General features: G+C 56.4%; 7 protein-coding genes and 1 non-coding gene across 8 annotated transcripts; 3 read left to right on the plus strand and 5 right to left on the minus strand.

Annotated features, from left to right (window-relative positions):
- Positions 1-132: 132 nt before the first annotated feature.
- Positions 133-1,820, plus strand: F5144DRAFT_581766 (P-loop containing nucleoside triphosphate hydrolase protein). The gene has a single exon (XM_066789448.1). The coding sequence runs from the start codon at positions 594-596 to the stop codon at positions 1,548-1,550; it is 957 nt and encodes a 318-aa protein (XP_066639611.1). The 5' UTR covers positions 133-593; the 3' UTR covers positions 1,551-1,820.
- Positions 1,821-5,157, minus strand: F5144DRAFT_538545 (Dolichyl-phosphate-mannose-protein mannosyltransferase-domain-containing protein). Its single transcript, XM_066787102.1, has 6 exons — positions 4,535-5,157; positions 4,422-4,476; positions 3,872-4,369; positions 3,059-3,818; positions 2,949-3,007; positions 1,821-2,896 (listed from the first exon to the last, which is right to left on the minus strand). The coding sequence occupies exons 1-6, from the start codon at positions 4,807-4,809 to the stop codon at positions 2,309-2,311; spliced, it is 2,235 nt and encodes a 744-aa protein (XP_066639612.1). The 5' UTR covers positions 4,810-5,157; the 3' UTR covers positions 1,821-2,308.
- Positions 5,158-5,948: 791 nt separating this feature from the next.
- On the minus strand, positions 5,949-7,021 carry F5144DRAFT_581774 (mitochondrial 54S ribosomal protein mL61). The gene is made up of 3 exons (XM_066789449.1): positions 6,834-7,021; positions 6,595-6,701; positions 5,949-6,532 (listed from the first exon to the last, which is right to left on the minus strand). The coding sequence occupies exons 1-3, from the start codon at positions 6,870-6,872 to the stop codon at positions 6,076-6,078; spliced, it is 603 nt and encodes a 200-aa protein (XP_066639613.1). The 5' UTR covers positions 6,873-7,021; the 3' UTR covers positions 5,949-6,075.
- A 94-nt stretch (positions 7,022-7,115) lies between these two features.
- F5144DRAFT_632314 (uncharacterized protein) lies at positions 7,116-9,471 on the plus strand (the record flags this gene model as incomplete). The annotated part of the gene is made up of 1 exon (XM_066792492.1): positions 7,116-9,471. Exon 1 carries the CDS (start codon positions 7,285-7,287, stop codon positions 9,469-9,471), a length of 2,187 nt encoding a protein of 728 aa, XP_066639614.1. The 5' UTR covers positions 7,116-7,284.
- Positions 9,472-9,758: 287 nt separating this feature from the next.
- Positions 9,759-10,874, minus strand: F5144DRAFT_496304 (cytochrome c oxidase-like protein; the record flags this gene model as incomplete). Its single annotated transcript, XM_066786143.1, has 4 exons — positions 9,759-9,808; positions 9,878-10,337; positions 10,409-10,478; positions 10,597-10,874. 4 exons carry the CDS (start codon positions 10,872-10,874, stop codon positions 9,759-9,761), a joined length of 858 nt encoding a protein of 285 aa, XP_066639615.1.
- Positions 10,875-11,191: 317 nt separating this feature from the next.
- Positions 11,192-12,833, minus strand: F5144DRAFT_495483 (uncharacterized protein; the record flags this gene model as incomplete). The annotated part of the gene is made up of 3 exons (XM_066786102.1): positions 11,192-12,134; positions 12,183-12,558; positions 12,608-12,833. The coding sequence occupies 3 exons, from the start codon at positions 12,831-12,833 to the stop codon at positions 11,192-11,194; spliced, it is 1,545 nt and encodes a 514-aa protein (XP_066639616.1).
- Positions 12,834-14,018: 1,185 nt separating this feature from the next.
- On the plus strand, positions 14,019-14,116 carry F5144DRAFT_t148. Its single transcript has one exon. It is a non-coding gene; the product is annotated as a tRNA-Ser (tRNA).
- A 2,652-nt stretch (positions 14,117-16,768) lies between these two features.
- Positions 16,769-17,983, minus strand: F5144DRAFT_344008 (uncharacterized protein). The gene is made up of 3 exons (XM_066784244.1): positions 17,671-17,983; positions 16,833-17,608; positions 16,769-16,783 (listed from the first exon to the last, which is right to left on the minus strand). Exons 1-2 carry the CDS (start codon positions 17,799-17,801, stop codon positions 16,861-16,863), a joined length of 879 nt encoding a protein of 292 aa, XP_066639617.1. The 5' UTR covers positions 17,802-17,983; the 3' UTR covers positions 16,769-16,783; positions 16,833-16,860.
- Between the last annotated feature and the right edge of the window lie 147 nt (positions 17,984-18,130).

Consider the following 18,130-nt stretch of genomic DNA (forward strand, 5'->3'; position numbering starts at 1 on the left):
TAAGGTACACTAATGCCGGCGCCGGGCAAGGGTCGTTATCGGGCAGTTGCGTCACTGATAGCCGACCTGTCAGCTGCCGATCCAGGCCTGCTGATCGTTGCTTGGTGGAACATCGGAGCCTAGCCGCTGGTGTCCACCATGGATTGGCTGGATGGAGCTCCTGTAGCTGCGCTGCAACTCAACGACCGCCTCAGCCTAAGTGTAACTTCTGGAGGCTGCCCGAAAACTTGTGATTCTCTTCTTGTTGATAATCAACCTTCAATCTGCCCCTATCTTTCGATTGCTGATACTGCCATCTTCACGTCCTCGGTTGAACAGGACCTTTCCCGAGCTTCAACGGGTTTCAGCGGAACAAGAACCCTCGTCATTGTCCTGAATTACGGAGCACAAGCCTGGGAAAGCACGCAAACGCCATCAAACGCCAGCCTACGACGACAAAGCTAGCTCACAATACCACGGATAGCCTGTACACTCAACTCCCTCGTCAATTAGGCATCTGACTCGTCAGAGCCGGCCAAGGCAGCGCTCATCGCCGACCAATTCCCCGCTTCCAACCCCGCCGTCAACCGCACGGCCCTCTTACCTCCATCTCCATGTCCTCCGCTCCGTGGGACTACATCGCAAAGCTAGTCTGCATCGGCGATTCAGGCTGTGGCAAATCCTCCTTGACGATCCGTCTCTGCGAGGGGCGCTTCGTCCCGCATCATGATGTAACAATCGGCGTAGAATTCGGCTCGCGCATCGTGCCGGTCGGGCCGCCCTACTCCAGCACTCTCACAGCCGCGGCCTCCTCCCGTTCACCTCCCTCACCAGACGGCAATAACAACGGCGATGACACAACAACAAAAACCAACACAAGCGAAGCAGGGGGCCTCCCCCCACCACCAACCATCCCCGTCGAGAAGCAGGCCAAGCAGCAGCCGCCACAGCCGCAAAAGCACATGAAGCTCTCGCTCTGGGACACAGCAGGGCAAGAGACATACAAGTCAGTGACGCGGTCGTACTTCCGCGGGGCGTCGGGCGCGCTGCTCGTCTTCGACCTCACCCGCCGCGCCACCTTCCAGCACGTCACCGACTGGCTCAACGACCTGCGCCAGATCGCCGAGCCGGACATCGTCGTGGTGCTCGTCGGTAACAAAGCCGACCTCGCCTCCCCCGACGCCCCCGACGACAACGACGCCGACAACAACAACAGCGCCACCGCCTCAAACACAACACCGCCCGCGGGCAGCACATCAGCCTCAGCCCCGACAGCAAAAGGAAACAACAAGCGCGAGGTAACACGGCAGGAGGCGGAGGAGTGGGCGCGGCGCAACGGGGTGCTCGAGTACGTGGAGACGAGCGCCAAGAGCGGCGCCAACGTCGAGATGGCCTTCATGCGGGTGGCGGAGCGCATCTTCCAGAACATCCAGGCGGGCAAGTACGACCTGAACGACCGGCGCTCCGGCGTCAAGGGCCCGAGCGCGGGCGGCGCCGGGTCCGCGGCCGCGGCCAAGGCGGTCCGGCTGACGGGTGATGCCGGGAAGGGGTTGGGGGGTGGGTGTTGTTGAATGGGTTGATGTATTAGGTGTATCATGAGTGAGTATGGATGGATGGGTGGAAAGGTATCTAGCGTGGAAGCTAGAAGCTGGGAGGAGGGCCGGTCGGGGGTTTGCATTGTATTAATAGTAATGATAAGTACCTAGGGAGCGGGCGAGAAATACCGCTGGATTTGAAAGAAACAAACACATCTACGGACATACCAGCGAGGGAGTGAGACTAGTAAGCATAGGAAAAGCACACAAGGAGGCTAGTGACTCACTTTCTTCAGGCATAGGTGGTATCTGTTGTAGCATCATCACGGAGTAGTTCGTTCTAAATTAGAGAGACATAACACCTCATGTTGGATCTAGCAAACCCCATCTAACAAAAGAGAGAGACCAAGCCCAAGAGTTGAGTAGACGGACGTATTAGAGTGTGGTGCGGCCCTGGGCCTGTTTGCTCCCGCACAGCAAGTCGCGCAGCATGTCGCTCCATCCCCCCCTTTGCCGCCGTACCTGTCCCTCCATGTAATGCATTGGTTGCGCTTGGATGTTCTTTCCCAGTCGACCACCACCGCCCAGCCCAGCCCAGCCAGTGCTGTAAATCGTCGAGGAAACACTGACGAGAGACGAGATGGCATAGTCGATTCAATCATGCTGTCGGAATTCCGTTTCGCTTCTCCCCACTCTAGATAGCAAATGACAAATGACATTAGATTTCCCGACCCTTCTTATCCCTTCACCTCTCCTTTTTCTTTCGCTCTCAATTCCTGTGTATTTTGACCCGCTCAAACATCCGACATCCGCCAGGTGTCGAACCACTTCATGTAGCCGTACTGCTTGTTCGATCCGGTCATACCCCAGCAGATGGGGATGAAGTAGACGTACAGGCCGATGACCGTCGCGTCGAGCAGGGCGTACACACCCCACTGCACGGCGGCCTTGCAGTTCCGGAGGAACCAGTCGGTCAAGAAGCCAAAGGTGAGGATGGCAAAGTACAGCGCCGGGTAGTAGTGGTGGACGTAGGTAACGCGGGCCATGATGACGAAGGGCAGGTAGTGCAGGAACCAGCCGATGACCGGGTACAGGCCGGCGTAGTGGATCAGGTCGATCTCGGGCTGCGAGAGCTCGCGGTAGCCGCGCTGCCAGCGCAGCGTGTACCAGACAACGAGCAGGGCGAAGATGCCGAGGCCGGCAGTCGAGCCCCAGTAGACGAGGGGGTTTCCGAGAAGGAAGTACTTGACGATCTTGTCGTCCCAGCCGCACATGCGCAGGCCGACGTGCAGGATCGGCCACTGCCACCATTGCGAGGCCAAGTCGTCTTGCTTGTCAGGGTCGGGAACGAGGGCGTTGTTGGAGGTCATCATGGCAACGTTCTAATGTTGTTAGCAAATGTTACAGGGGAATGGCTGACGCGGGGAGGCTTACGAGATGGATGAAGTCCTTCAGGAAGGGGGACTTGTACTGGCCAGGGTCACCAGGAGGCACTGGTCACCGTTAGTATCACTCGCCAAGCCGCTCTCAAGATCAGTGCTTACGCTTCTCGTTGACGTGCGATTCAATGTTCCAGTGCGTGTAGGTGTCGCGCGGGTTGTTCTCCTTGGTGCAGGTAACCTCGATTTGCTTGAAACCCCACTGGGGCAGGTTGGTGTTGCCGGCGCGGAGATAGCAGCCCATAACCTCATGCTTTAGGCGGAACCCGGTGGTGAGAGTGCGGACCTTGCTCCGATCCCAAGACGCGGCGTCGCTGACGACCTCAATCTTCCAGTGGTCCTTCGCGTCGCCGATGGTGGCGTTACCATAGGACGAAACCTCCCATTGAGACTTGGTGATAGGCGCAGCGATCTGGTGCGAGTGCAGGTTGCGGCCGGTTTGGGCATGGAGCAGACGGACAACCTCGCCATCAGCGATGAAACGAGGGTCAGCCTCGGCGTCATAGGGGGTGTCACCGCGGTTGGGGTAGAAGAACCAGTTGTTGTTGGCATCTTTGTGGTGATAGCAGGTCACTTGCTGCTGGCCGGAGCCTTCGGGGTACGTCTGGACGTGGGAGTGGAGAAGACCGCCGCCGTAGCCCATGTTCTTAATGGTAACCAGCGAGCCGTAAGCAACCTCCAACGGGCTGTCCCTGCCGACCTCGGTGCCCCGGAGATTGGCCTGGAAAAGTGAGGACATCTGAGCGTCGCCGGGTCCGCTGTTAGTAAGCACGGCGAAGTGGATGGCGAAACTAAGCAGATAGACGAGCAGCGGCAGGATAATGAGGCCGACGACGCGGGCAGCAACGTGAGCAGCCAATTCGGTCTGTACTGGATTAGTCTTGACGTCTCGGCAGGAGTTACGCAGGTTTCACCTACCACAGGCATCTTGGTATCTCCAAACTTGTTCCACAGGTCCTCGATGGTGTACAGGCCAACAAGAGCGGTGACGAAGAGGCCCACCAGCTTGATGCTGGTGACAAAGCCAATGCTTAAGCCAGTCATGAACAGCCAGAAAAACCACTCGGGGTCGAAGCTGTTCTTGCGCTGGCCGTGGAACTTGGCCCAGCAGAGGGTGGTCGCAACAGTGCCGAAAAGCAGCATCGAGTCGAGAAGGATAAAGCGGCTGATGGTGGTGTACGAGTTTTCGCAGAGGACCATAAGAGTGACAAGCCAGACGGCAGCACGCCTGAGGTTGAGCTCTTTGGCGGTCCAGTAGGCCATCGGCACACAGATGGCGCCCCAGAAGGCGTTGAACTGGCGCATAAAGGTGTAGTTGATCTCAGGCGGGTAGGTCTCACCCGACTTGAACTCAAAGGATCCATTGTAACCGGCGAGGTATCCGCTGAGGCCGACGAGAAGCTTACCGGCAGGGGGCTGGCTTCGGGTTAGTCGAGGCTTGGAGCGTTCTGCGTGGAGGAGAACTTGCATGGACGTCGAAGTAGAATTCGCGCTTCAAATAATGGCTACCGAACTTTCCGAAACTGTTGGAGAAAAGATTAGCGAGGGTTTGCACGGAGGAATGGAGGATGGTCAACTCACTGAGCTTCGTCCCACGTAACAATGGGAGAGAGGCCAATCTTGTAGAGGCGGGTAAAGAAGGCGAGGGCAGTGAAGACAATCGGGGCAATGACCCATTCCCACTGATCAAGGACCTCAAGGAATGATGGCTGCTTCTTGGCCTTCTTCTTGTCATCAACAGGCTGGGCCGGCGGAACGCCAACCTGCTGCGGCGTGCCCGGGATATTGCGTCTCCTAGCCGCATCGCCAAGGTCGGCGCCGGAGACGACAGCGGCCCTGTCGGATCCAGAAGCCATGGTGTTTGGTGTTGGTGCTGTCCTTCTTCGTTGTTTTGCGCAGATCGGGACGAATTGAGTTGTTGCGTCTCAGGGGTCGCGACGGGCCGCGGTCTTGATATGCGCTGTGGATAATAAAACGGGGTTAAAACGAGCGTGTCGAAGCAATCGAAGTCAAAACGGTAAAAGCCGCTGCGAGCGAAGCTACCAACGGTAGATTCGCAGCCCAACCGACTTGTGTCCCCTAAAATTCAAGGAAACACGATGAAAAGATGAAAGGATGAAAGGTGAAGAATTAAAATCGCTGCCTCCTCGCTGTCGAGTCGAGCTTGCAAGAGCTGAGCTGAGAAAAAAGGGGATACGATGCATGTAACTTCGTGGCCTTTTTCGCCCGTTAGGGAGCCTTCCCGCTCGGACTTGGCATTCCCATCCCTGTCTCTCTCTCAGCCCAGATCCATTTGGAAACAGCCCGCCCCTGTCAAAAGGCTACGGATCGTCAAGCCACAACCTCTAGCCAAAAAAGGTCGTACTCTAAGGGACGGAAATAGAGTAAAAAGTTCACGCAAAAGGAATTGGGTAAAGGTAAAAGCAGTGGGAGAAAGGGGTCTTTCTAAAGTTACCGCCTGAGGTTTTGCTTTATTTCTATAAACTATAGGACAATTGGGAGTTGGGCTTTCCGCATTTCGAGTCCAGTCTTTTCTGCCCATGGGGGTGCCACTTCGTCTGACAACGTTCCATTGCACATGGCGGGTTTCTATTTTCGAAGATTTGATTAAAGGAGTATATTACGCTCAAGGTTCTTATCGAGATGAGAGCAAAGCCAATGTTTTCACTCAATAGTTATCAGCAGTTTTGTTTAACTTCCCACTTCGTCACATTGCATTTCCGAATTCTGTATTCGGTTTCGCAAATCGGCGTTCGCAATATGAATGTGCGTATATCAGCTTCGACGTTGAACCTGACTCCCCAGGGATGTATCCCGTCCATGTTCTGAGAGAGGAGATACGATGTGAGGGGTGAGTATTTACCAAACCGAGGGAGTGTGTTATACGATAAAAACGGGATGAGAGCACCCCCAAGAAAAGGGACATGCTTTAAGCGGGATTGGACTTGTTTCACTACTCCAAGCATTGCCCAACTATATCGACGACAACAGCACAGATTCCTGTCAGGGCCTTGCAAGAGCCACAAATCTTTCTCATTGACTCGGGGTATTGTACAACTGATATACACCAAGAACGCTTTTATCCTCTAGCGTATATTCCTCACACCGACCCGGCCAGGCCCCTAGAGAGCCGCCTTGATAGCAGCCGCCTCGGAATGGGCCTGCGCAATCATTTGCTTCTCCCTCTTTGCCGCCTCGTTCTGCTTCCTGACCCGCTCTCGATCGATGGTACCTATCGCCTTCCTGTCCTCGATCTCGCGTATGAGAGCCTCATCCTGCGGCGAGGTCTTGATTGGCACAGCACCGCTCTTATCCATAAACTCCTTGAAGATGGCCTCGGACCGCCGGTCCTTCATATCGATTGTGAGCACGCGCTCACCGGCGGCCGGCGCGGGCGCTTTAGAGAAGCCGTCGGCCGACGAGCTAGGCATCGGGGAATCCGAGGCGAGTGTTGCGCCCGGTTCACGGAAGTAAATTGACAGCGTGGCGGGGCCGTCCTGATTGTGGGAGCGGTTGACAACCATGGGTATAGTCGGGTTCCAGTACTTCAACCGCGGCATGTTGTGACGCCAGACTTTCCTAGTTCGACGTGTGAGCCTCGGTGGGTGAGGTGCACGGCAGCATGGTCGGGTCCTTCGTACCTCGGCCCTACGTGCCCCCCGTTGAACTTATGAGCAAAGTCCATGTGTATCCGTGTCACATCCTGCGGGAGGATCGCCGCTCCGGGCCCATTCCTTATCCAGACGAGCTGGGAGGGGTCAGTACCGTCGGTTGGCGGGGTCGGAGGTGAGGTGAACGGGGAGGTGCGGAGTTTATTCTACCTTCTACGACACCAAGTTAGCCAATTGGTCGCAAACTGGGACAGTATAAAATAACTTACTTCTGTCAGACGGTTCGCACGGCGGAGGACACCCACCATCTTGAAATACTGTGAGCCGGCGAGCTCAAGACGAACAAACTAGGTGGATGTGGACGTTTCGGTATCACGCGCCGAGGTGGACGGAGCCGCTGCTTAGGACCCCCGTAAATTTTTGGGCCGAACTTCTGGAACCTCTGATTCACCGCTTTCGTTGCCTGCCGGGGCTGTCACTCCTCCGATTTGGAGACATGGACATGGGTCAATTTGTGAATTCGAGGTGGGGCACCATTCTCTGTGCCTGCCGCGACCCCTGCTAGAAGTTTCGACAGCCCAAGAATTTCGATGAAAGACCCTCGAGCTTGAACTCACAAGCCGCCCCGAGGAACCTTGTGCAGTGCAGTGCGGGCAACTCAATAAGCCGACCAGTCGATAAGTCGACAAGTCGGTCTACTCCCAAAAACATTCATCCGTCATGGCGTCGGGACGTGCCCTACCCTCAAGATGGCTGGGAAGGGTCTTCAACATTGAGCGCAGAGCTGCGCCATCAGAGGTGCCGCTGTATCTTTGCCCTGCATTTCGGTCACTTTCCACTGAGCACGCGACACTCCGCCGGCCATACCGAGCAAACACGAGCCCCGTCCGAGTACGACGATTGCATACGGAAACCATCGCATCCGTCAACGTAGAACCGCTTTCTTTGAACAACCAACCCACCAAGACACTACCTGTACAATGCCACGGGTGCGGCGCCTTGTCGCAAACCACGGTCCCCAACGAGGCCGGTTACTACGATGTATCACGCAAGGCAGTCAAGCGGTATCTAGGTTTGGTGGAGGAGACGGCTGAGGAGAAACCCCAAGAAGCCGACCAGATCGTACAGCAAGCGCTGCAGTCGGTTGATGTCGAAGCCCTAGAAAGGCAGGGCATCAACCTCAAGGCGCTATTGCCGGAGCGCGAACCCGTGGTCAAAGCCGCGCCGGCGGTAGACAAACCCCCCCTTTGCGACCGTTGCCACACCTTGATCCATCACGCCTCCGGCAACTCGATCTACCACCCCAGTATCGAATCCCTGCGCGACACTATCGACGAGTCGCCGTACAAGCACAACCACGTGTACCACGTCCTAGACGCTGCCGACTTCCCAATGTCCCTGCTCTCAAAGCTCCACGGTCTGTTGGATGTCACTTTGCGTACCCAGAACCGCCGCTCAAAATCAGTCAAGTACCAACATGGGAGGCGGATCGAGATGAGCTTTATCATCAGCAGGTCCGACCTCTTGGCGCCCCAGAAGGCTCAGGTGGACTCGTTGATGCCATATCTTAAGGAAACGTTGCGGGAGGCACTCGGCAGGGTCGGCGGGCGTGTCAGACTTGGGAATGTCCACTGCGTCAGCGCGAAAAGGGGTTGGTGGACCAAGGACCTCAAGGAAGAGATCTGGAAACGCGGGGGTGCCGGGTGGATGGTGGGCAAAGCCAACGTGGGGAAAAGCCAGCTCTTTGAAGCCGTCTTCCCCAAGGGCAGGATGGATTGGGAAGCTCCCAAGCACCAAATCTCGGTCAACGTCTACCCGAAAACAGAGCCACAACCCACGTCAGACCCAACCCCAGAAGCATCCGAAGCAAACACCGAGACCACGGTCGAAACCGATCCCCCTGAGGATGCCAACCCCCACCCAACCTACGCCATCTCCGAGGACTCCCTCCTCCCGCCCTCCCAGCCCGAGACCAACTACCCCCCCATGCCCGTCGTCTCCCCCCTCCCAGGCACAACAGCCTCACCAATCCGCGTACCCTTCGGCTCCGGCCGCGGCGAACTGATCGACCTCCCCGGTCTCGCGCGAAGCGACCTCGAATACCACATCACACCCTCCCACCGCCCCTCCCTCATCATGAAAGCGCGGGTCCTCCCGGAGCAACAAGTGCTCAAACCCGGCCAGTCCCTCCTCCTCGGCGGCTTCCTCCGCCTCACACCACGCAACACGGCCGCCGAGGGCGACGACGAGCTCGTCTTCCTCGCGTACGCCTTCACCCCGCTCGACGCCCACACCACCGCCACCGACAAGGCCGTCGCCGTGCAGACCCAGGCCCCCGACGCGCCCCACGTCGACAACATCGCCCTGCCGGGCACGGGCGCCAAGATCCGCCATGCCGGTGCGTTTCAGCTGCGTTATGATGTTACGAAGGCCCGCACCGGTCCCCTCACGCGCAAGGAGGCCGTCGGGCTGAAGGTGGATCAGCTGCCGTACCGCGTGCTGGGGCTGGATATCCTGGTGGAGGGGTGCGGGTGGGTGGAGGTGGTGGCGCAGGTGCGCACGCGGCAGCTGTTTCCCGGTGGTGGTGGTGGTGGTGGTGGTGAGGGGGGGTGGGGGGATGGGAATATGCAGACGCTGGATCTGCGGCCGGAGCCGGTGAATGTGGAGAAGAGGCGGTCGAGGGAGGAGGAGGAGAGGGGGGTGGAGGCGCGGTGGCCGGTCATTGATGTGTATAGTCCGGAGGGGGCGTTTGTGGGGTGGAGACCGCCGATGAATGCGTGGATGCTGAATAAGCCGAGGCGGGATACTAGGGCGCGGCCGAGGAAGAGTATGAAGGGGGCGAAGAAGAGGGAGAAGAGGGAGAGGAGGGCGAGGGATGCGGCGGGGGCAAGGGAGGAGTGGGCATGAGGGGGATGGGTGCCTTGTTTTTTGGATAGACTGGCTGTACCATGACTGTATGATATTGTAAACATGACTCGATATCCCATGAAAGATTTGTCCTGCAAGACCGGGCAATCGGATTGAGTAAGATACCCGGTGGGTGCCGGAGAGGGGGGTATAATCTCTATTTGCCAACCATGGCGAGCCTTTTCAGCCGACCTTTGCCGTCTATCCAGACCATTTTATGTAGTACATGTCATCATACACTGTATCTCACCCAATTGCCACCCTTGAGCGCCGCCTTCGCTAACTCCTCAAAACCCCGGCGCGCCCTGAAACCTGCCCTTATCGTCGTACCTCGCCTCTGTTGACAGTCAGCAACCGCCAACTCTCGTTCAATGATGGGATGGCCCAAGCAGAAAGAGAAACTTACTAAAGAAGGTATAATTCAGCGTCACGGTATGCACATTGCGCATATTCAAATCCCTCAACAAATCCGGATCCAAATAAAAAAACACCGGCATATCCACCGTCTCCCCGGCCGCCAACCGCTGCTCCTCAAAGCAAAAGCACTGGATCTTGCTGAAATACGGCGCCGTCTGCGCCGGCGTGACCGAGTACGTCGCCACCCCAATAATATCCTTATCGGAATTATTCGTCGCCGTGTAGAAGGCGAGCGCCGTCTCGCCGGGCAGCACGCGCACCTCGCGCTGTTGGGGGGTGAACTTCCACGGCAGCACGTCGGAGACGGACGACGAGAATGTCACGCGGATCCGTCGCGCGTCGGTCACGGGCTCGAGGCGCGAGGCCAGGTCTTCGGGGGACCCGTCGCCGCTGTTGGCTGTGCCGTGAGCTCGTACCGGTTGTCCGCCGTAGCCGGTCGTTTGGCAGATCTGTTGGCGGGTGTGGGGGGTTAGTGGCTGGGGTGGTGGGGGAGGGAGAGGGGGGAGGGGGGGGGACAGACCATCTTGTACATGGGTACCGAGCCATATGACAGCGCGACCGTCCCTAGGATGACGCTGAGGGTGTAGTACCTGCGACGGAAACACACCGGTCAACAACACTCCCATACGACACCACCGCCGCCATCGCCATAGAGCCAGTCCACCACCCACCAACCCCAGACAAAAAAGGGAAAGAAAAAGTCCCTACGCAGTCGACCGATTCCGCCTCTTATAAACCTCGCTCATCTTATCCATCCCCGGCGCCGCCCCATCCGGTATCCTCCTCTGTTGTTGCGACTGCCCATGTTGCTGCTGCTGTTGACGTCTGGGAAAGCTCCGGGAAAAGAAACGGTTCGAGCCGGATCTAGCCGCAGCTGCTACTGATGGCTGCTGCCATTGGGCGCCGGCGCGGCGGCAAAAGAGGCAGGACCAGCTGGACGAGGCCTCGGCGACCACGCGCTGGGCGAAGCGCGGTATTGGATTCATTTTCGGGGTTGGGCTGTGAGCTCGGAGGGAGAGGAGGGAGTGAGTTCCCTGTGGGGTGGAGGTGGGTATGTTTTCTTGGGAAACGATCATCCGATCTGGGACGGAGTTTAAGGTTGGAGCTTTGGAGGGGAATTGGAAATCTTGGCGGGTGTTGCCGGCTGGTGGGGCTTGGCTTATACCCAGGCCGTCACTGAGAAGGGGTTCAAGGTTGCAAAAAGGGGTATATGTCATTCATTCATAAATCTCGTGTGAAGTGGTGTCGCTACATATATTTGGGGAAATCCAAAATCCTGTCCAATCCATCCATCCAACACAACCTAATGCTCCTTCTCATGCAACCGGCCGTTGATACCCCCTGGGCCACTGACCCTGGATGCCAACCTCCGAGTCGTCGTCGCTCTGCTGGCCATGTTCAACAGCCCATCCAAAATCTCAATGATAAACATCTGAATAAGCGCAATCAGCAACCTAAAAAGATAGTCCAGAAGGGACAGCCTAGGCTTCTCCCCGCGGCTGCAAGTCGAGTCCTTGAACTCGAACGGGATGGTCGCCCCGAGGTGCTCCACCGCCACGCGCAGCCCGCTGCTGAAGCCGTCTTCGTGGAACCCGTACTTGGTCCACGCGCCGGCGTAGCTGATGCCCCGCGTGTTTTGGATCGAGTCGAGCTGCTGCTGAGCGCGGATGGTCTCGGCGTTGTAGACGCCGTGACGGTAGCTGAACCACCCCTGGACCGTCTTCGGGTCTGGCTCGTGGAGAGGGTTGAGCGTCACCAGGACGTTGCCGAATGCGTCGCGCGGGATGTGCTGCAGGGCGTTCATGTTGTATGTCAGGGACACTTGGTTGATGTTGCCCTTGCCGTTGGGCGACGCCGACTTGGTCATGTAGTTCCAGCTCGACCAGGCGGTTTTTGACCTGGGCATCAGGGAGGTGTCCGAGTGCAGAACCGCCACGTTTGGCGAGGTGCGGAAGGTCTTCAAAATGGACCTCTCCTCCTCAGTTGCCGAGTTGCGGATGATCGAGTACGCCTGGTCGCCATGGGTTGCCAAGATGACGTGGTCGAACACCTCGGAATTGCCGTCCTGGGTATGCAGGCGCACACGCCCGTCGGCCTCGTTGGTGAGTGCTGTCACAGTCGTGTTGAGTCGCAGGTGATTCGGCGGGAAGCCCTGGAAGACCTTGTCGATGTACGTCTTGGACCCCGTGGAAATGGTCCGCCACTCGGGCCGGGCGGCAAAGGTTGAGAGAAGATGATGGTTCCACCTACAGGTTGTCAGCGTTATCAAACACCCTATGCCGTGGGCTACTCACAAGAAACGGACTAGCGTCACCGCCGGGAAGTCGAGGGCAAACTTGTCTGGGCTCGTGTTCCAAGCGGCGGCCGCCATGGGGATGAGATAGTTGTCACGGAACGCATTCGAATAGCCTTCTCGGTCCAGGTACTCCCCGATCGTCTCCTCGGTTGGCTCCTTCGCCTTCAGAATATCCACGGCAAACTGGTTGAACCGGAAGATATCGAAGAGCATGCGCCACATTCTCGGCGAGAAGAGGTTCCCGCGCTGGCAGAATAGGGTATCGAAGCTCGAGCCTGCCCACTCGAAGCGGCCTTGGTCCCTCGACACCGAGAAGCTCATCTCGGTGGGGTCTGTCTTGACGCCAATCCTCTTGAGGAAATTGAGAAAGTTCGCTGCCCAGGGGTCAGCACAGGTCATGACGGACTGGATTAGGTTACTTACGGTACGTCTCTGAGTTCATGACGATGAAGCCAGTGTCGACCATCGTCTTGTACTTCCCATTGGTGAACTCTACCGTTTGAGCGTGCCCGCCAAGGCGCCCACTGGCCTCGTACATGTAGACATCATGAGGGCTGCGGTTCAGCGCCCACAGGGCCGCGATTCCAGCGCAGCCACTGCCGACAACGGCAACCTTCTTCCTGGGATAGGGGTCAGCCGGGTTCAGCATTGTCGTACAGGTACCAGGGCATGAATTTGAGGTGTGGTGAGAAAAGTTTGAGCGGGGTGGGACGGATGGGATGTATAAGTCTGTAAGCGGGCCTCGATGAACGAGATGGCCACGGAGGGGTACTGAGACATATGAAGTCAGGCTACCCGGCTCAAACGGATCGCCAGTGGTCTGTTCTGGAAGAATGGCACCAGGAGCTATTGGGCGTCGAATTGGGGCGCGTTTGGGCGCAACATAGCTGGCAAAGTCAGACCCAGTCATCTTCAGCTGGCCCGGGCCCAGCCCCGAGAACAGCGAAGCGCAGATCTTGATGCAGGCCGCATGCGGGTCGCAACCTCAGCGTCCAGCAGTTTGCCGAGGCGTGTCTTCCATTCCAGCCACTGACGTTTCGAGAATAACGGGGTGGTACCCGCCAGAGCAGCGTCGGATTCCGACTTACATGGGGGCTTCGTGTGCAGACATCTTGGCTGCGGGATACAAGCAGTTGAGAGTCCATCTCAAGAATAGTAAATGGTGTGTATACAACGTGGATAATAATGGCTAGCAACACTTGATATCGACATTTTAGAAACGGCAGGCAAATGTGTCATAGGCAATGTCATAAACAACGAGGCATCGTTTTAAACCATACTTTCTGATAAAAACTTTGTTCCTGGCAGTGTCGTGTGAGCAGCCCAGGACATCCATCCACATTAGGATTTGGAACGGGGTGTGAACATTTGGTGCGTCCTGGCGGGCGTGTCAACCGGGAAGTTCATGCAAAGAGCCCCTTACTAGGTTGAAGAGGGCAAATGCGAGACACTGGCGGCCTGGGGAAGGAGCTGATGCTGATGCGCAGCATTCGAAAAGCCGGGGGCTGCCATCAGAGAAAATATTCTGTGGTTGGGTCAGAAAACAAGGCGCAGAAAGGCCTCGGTCCAATCGCACTTGCCCACATTGCTGCCGGCCCTGTCAAGCCATGGCTCCCTTTTTTCCTGGCAAGCGGGACGCCACAAATCACACCATATGTGGAAGAGCTCTCTGCAAGGTCTTAAACTGGTAGGTATCTAGATCAACTAAACACATTGCAGCAATGTCTTTTCACTACTAGGAGGATGGGGCTAGTGTTGTGTCTGGCAAATAACAAGAGGTAGCCCAGTGCGCCATATGTAAAGGCTTGAAGGGTTACGAAAACGTATACCATCAGTCACTTTGGCGGAGTGGTTAACGCGCTGCCCTGCTAATTTACAGTTAGCTGTGAGGCAGTTCCTTCGGGAGCGTAGGTTCGAATCCTACAGGTGACGTTTTTGTCTCGCTTAGAAGTATTTTTTTTCCTGATGCTTTGCATTTTTGATGTCGAGTCGTAAAATATTTTGGGTACAAAAGATTGGCAAGAACAACCACGATAGGGGACTGGGTGGTGCTTAGCACGTATCGGCCAAGATTGCCTTGGGTCAACACCAGTCTTTGGCGTGAGTTATTCAACATCAGTCATGGCACGGTTGGAGACGGCTCGGGGAGCAAAAATGATCGCTGAACCGTGTTTGTGCAACAAGAAGCTTCTGACAGCTGGACGAACAACCATTGGAACTCCTCGCATAATGCCCGTTATATCACACGCAACTCAAATCACGGACAAGTCTGGAAATGTCGAGGCCAAACGGAATCGCTCACTCATCGCCAGCCCAAAAGGGCCAGCATAGCAGCAATTCTTGGGACGCCGATTCCTCTACCCGGTTAATACAACCCGATGTACACACAAAGTCCTGGAATTCCAGTTCTCTGAAACATCGGGCCTAAATTCTGCGTCTCCGGGGGTAAACTTTCTGAAGAAGAAAAAGAGAAAAGAAAAAGGTGGGGAAGGTTACGGCCGGCAAACTTTTATTTCATGGTCGTACTGTGTGTACACTACAGTGTAGTCTTCATTGGCACTGTTTTAATATATTGGCCAATCAGACAGTCACTCACATGGTAGAATCCGCAACTTCAACTGTCCAACCTTTGCGTGTCTCACAAGTTCGACTTCTGAGGAGGTTCTTTCGTTGAAGAATGAGGGAGAATAATGGCTAATCACCAACCAATATGAGAGACTTAATGTTGCTTGTTACCTAAGTTGTTCCCGTGTGCACATCAAGAGTCCAAGACATGTCACATCACGGTTTAGACCGTTTAGTTTGGATGCCGTGGCTTTGGTATGCCGTCTCAGAATGATCATCTGCCCGCAGATTACTCGAGTTCCGGCCTCTCCCTCTTCACGGCCTCGCCAGCAAAGACATCAACCCGCAACATCACTATCAAGCCACCACACCACATCACCAACCCCTATCACCAAACCCCCCTACATCCCCCAACCCCAATCAATCAATCAAGAAATGAAGTCAGAAAGCCAGCAAACAAAACCCCAACCTCAAGAACAAGCCCTCCACCCACCACCACCACCACCACCACCACCCCTCCCCCCCCTTGACCCCTTCGGATACACATACACATTATAATGATGCCTCTCCGGGCACAACTCCTCCTCCACCACCACCCCCCTCCCCCCACACTCTCCACAATCACAGACCCCGCCCCGACAGTTACGCGCGCCACACGGCCGCGGCGGCGGCGGCCGCGCCCGGAACAGCAGACACCACCCCTGGTGCCCCTGGCAGCGCTGGCACTGGCATCGCTGGTACTGGCACCGTTGGCACCGTTGGCAGGGGACGCGCCGCGCGCCGAGGCATCGCGGGCAGGGGCGTTGGATGCGCCGGGTGGGGGGTGGGGAGTTGAGGGGGTGGTGGCAGGTGCGGCAGGAGGTTGCCATGGGGGGTTTTTGGGTTTTTTTTTTCTTTGGCTGGGGTGGGTGTTAGGTGGGTGGGGGCGGTTTTTTCGGTTGTTAGTTTTGGGAGAAGGGAAGGGGAAGGGGGGAAGGGGGCTGGTGTGGGGGCTATATATGTACACGTACCGGTGAAAGAAACTTAGGAGGATAGTTCAAGTGTGGTGGCGTGTATCGATGGAATCATGGGATATTTTGTGTTATGCTGTGGTTGTATCCTTGGATCTGCCGGCAGATCTGGATAGGGAAGTACCGAGATGGGAGAAGAAAAGAGAGGGTGGTGGACGGTATTTCGGTCTAAAAGCAAGAAGAGCATTCGACACCCGGCTCAACGTCCCCATTTCATTATTTTATGTGCCATCAAGCTCACCAAATGCCGGGGCCCTATCCTCCTTTTCATCCTCACAGTACCGGCCATGCCCTCGATGGAGGCTCGCGTTGTCAGAGATCCGGTTAACTGGGCCCGTCCGGCGATGCCACAAGCCCGGTCTGCCCTTGTACTACCGCAATGAAATCCGTTGTTGCTTCAATGTCGTGACCTGATTTCGTTGAATCCCGTAGCCACTGAAGGGGGAAGCTGCGACAGCCACATCCTCGCGGGCCTCAAACAGCCAACCAATTGGCCTAAACATACGCCTCCCGGCTGGCATAATAAATATAGTGACACGCGCAGTGCATGGCCTTCCTGGATTTGGCCCCCAACCTGGGACTGAGCTCTCCGCTTGAAAACCTGCACAGTTAGATCATTGCTGTGGCACGGCTGAGAGCATCCCTGGTCCGGCCGGACCCTGAGACTTGAAACAAAGGCGAAGTCCTGGAATCCGGGGTTATCAAACACGAGGCTGCGGTAGCCGCCGACATTGGAACTTAGCATTTGGTCACTCACTATATGGTTATTTGGTTATTACAGTCACCTTTCTTAACCCCCCCCAAACGAGTAGCAACCTCAGCGCAGCTTCGCAAACTCCGCCCAGCTACGTTCCGCCGTCCTCGTCGTCCGTGGCGTATTACCCATATTAGTGTCTGATAATGATCACGATAGGCCTGTAGCCCTCTGCTGAAGCGTATTCACTCACCCCCTCTGTTGCCCGTTGACTTTGCGTTTCTCAGTGTTCGGCATGTCCGGCTTTCTAAGAGCCGAGCTTTCGGGGCCCTTTCCCACGTCAATTGCCGCCGGCCGACCCTATTGACGGTTTAGGCACCTTTTGGCTCTCTTTTGGTGAAAGGCCATCAGTCCCGACGCTCAGTTTCGCGCTTAACACCATGCGTTTTGGAGGTCTCGCGTTTTCTTCGTCTGCATTTTTGTCTGCGTCGTCTGGGGTCGTCTGCCTCGTCTCTCTGCCGCTTTGTCGGGAGCAACGACTCGGCCCCTGACTCGGCCAATGACGCTTGAGTGTGGTCCCAAAGTTTGTCCCAGAGCTCCTGGCGGGGAATGTTGTATTCTTTAATGAGACCCTCTTGAGTAACTTCTGCCATCTCTGGCACGCTGCTATCCCCGCCTTTCACCTTCAGCTGTTTGAGGAGGGCGTCGGCAACAGGGAGATTCTCCACAACGAGCTCAATAAACTCTCTATGCCACTCCATGTTGAAATAGCTGGACCACAGTTCACATCCGGGCTGCTCGCGGTCTTCCATATCTCTCTGTAGATGGTTTCGTAAGTAGGCGGTAAAGGCACTGACGGCGGCAATTGGGTCTAATGTGCGGAGGCTAGACTCAGAATCCTGACTCCGGCGTTTCGCAAATCGGGACCAAAGCCTCAGCTGGGACTGCCAGTACATTCGCTCATCCATGTAGCGGCACTGCATCCATTCCTCCCCGTTGTCGTCGCCCCGTTGAGCATCGATGAGCTCTTCGGCTCGGTAGTCGACCCAAGGCCGCAAGGGTATGCCTCCCAGCTCAACGAGCTCGTCAAAAGGTTTGCGAGCCTTCGTGCGCTCCTTTTCAGCACTCGGGGTCTCTGGGGACAGGGTGCGTTGTCTGTAGCTGGTGTTAGGTTGATGGGGGTCTTATGGTAGGTAACGCGAGACGGCGATGCAAACCTGAGTTTCTCATTCACGACATCAAGGTTGAGGAAGCCCGGAACAAGAGACGGGGAAGGAGGCCGACTTGCAGAGGACAACTGGGCTACGGGGGGTTCGGATTCGTTTCCACTGACCGAGGGCGATGCCATATCCAAAATCTGAGGGAAGACGAGATGAGCTGCGGAGGGGTTGGGATTGACGGGAAGAATGGCTGTGAGCAACACAAGGCCGTTGCGACGTTGGTCTGATTTTAGGTTCAGATGTGTGAGCTCATGAGGCCCCCGCCCAGAGCGGCCGTCTCAAGGGGTGTTTGGTTGGCTGGTTGGTCGGTCGGTCGGCCGGTCGGTTGGTTGATTACATGGATGAATCGAGATGATGGCGACGGCAACCGGTGCAACGAGCTGCAGTGAGCTGCGCGGGACAGCCCGCAACGCACAATCAGATTGATGACTACCCGTAAACTTTAAAAGTCTAAATA

Source organism: Chaetomium tenue, assembly GCF_020726465.1.
Source record: "Chaetomium tenue strain MPI-SDFR-AT-0079 chromosome Unknown F5144scaffold_6, whole genome shotgun sequence".
NCBI classification, from domain to species: domain Eukaryota; kingdom Fungi; phylum Ascomycota; class Sordariomycetes; order Sordariales; family Chaetomiaceae; genus Chaetomium; species Chaetomium tenue.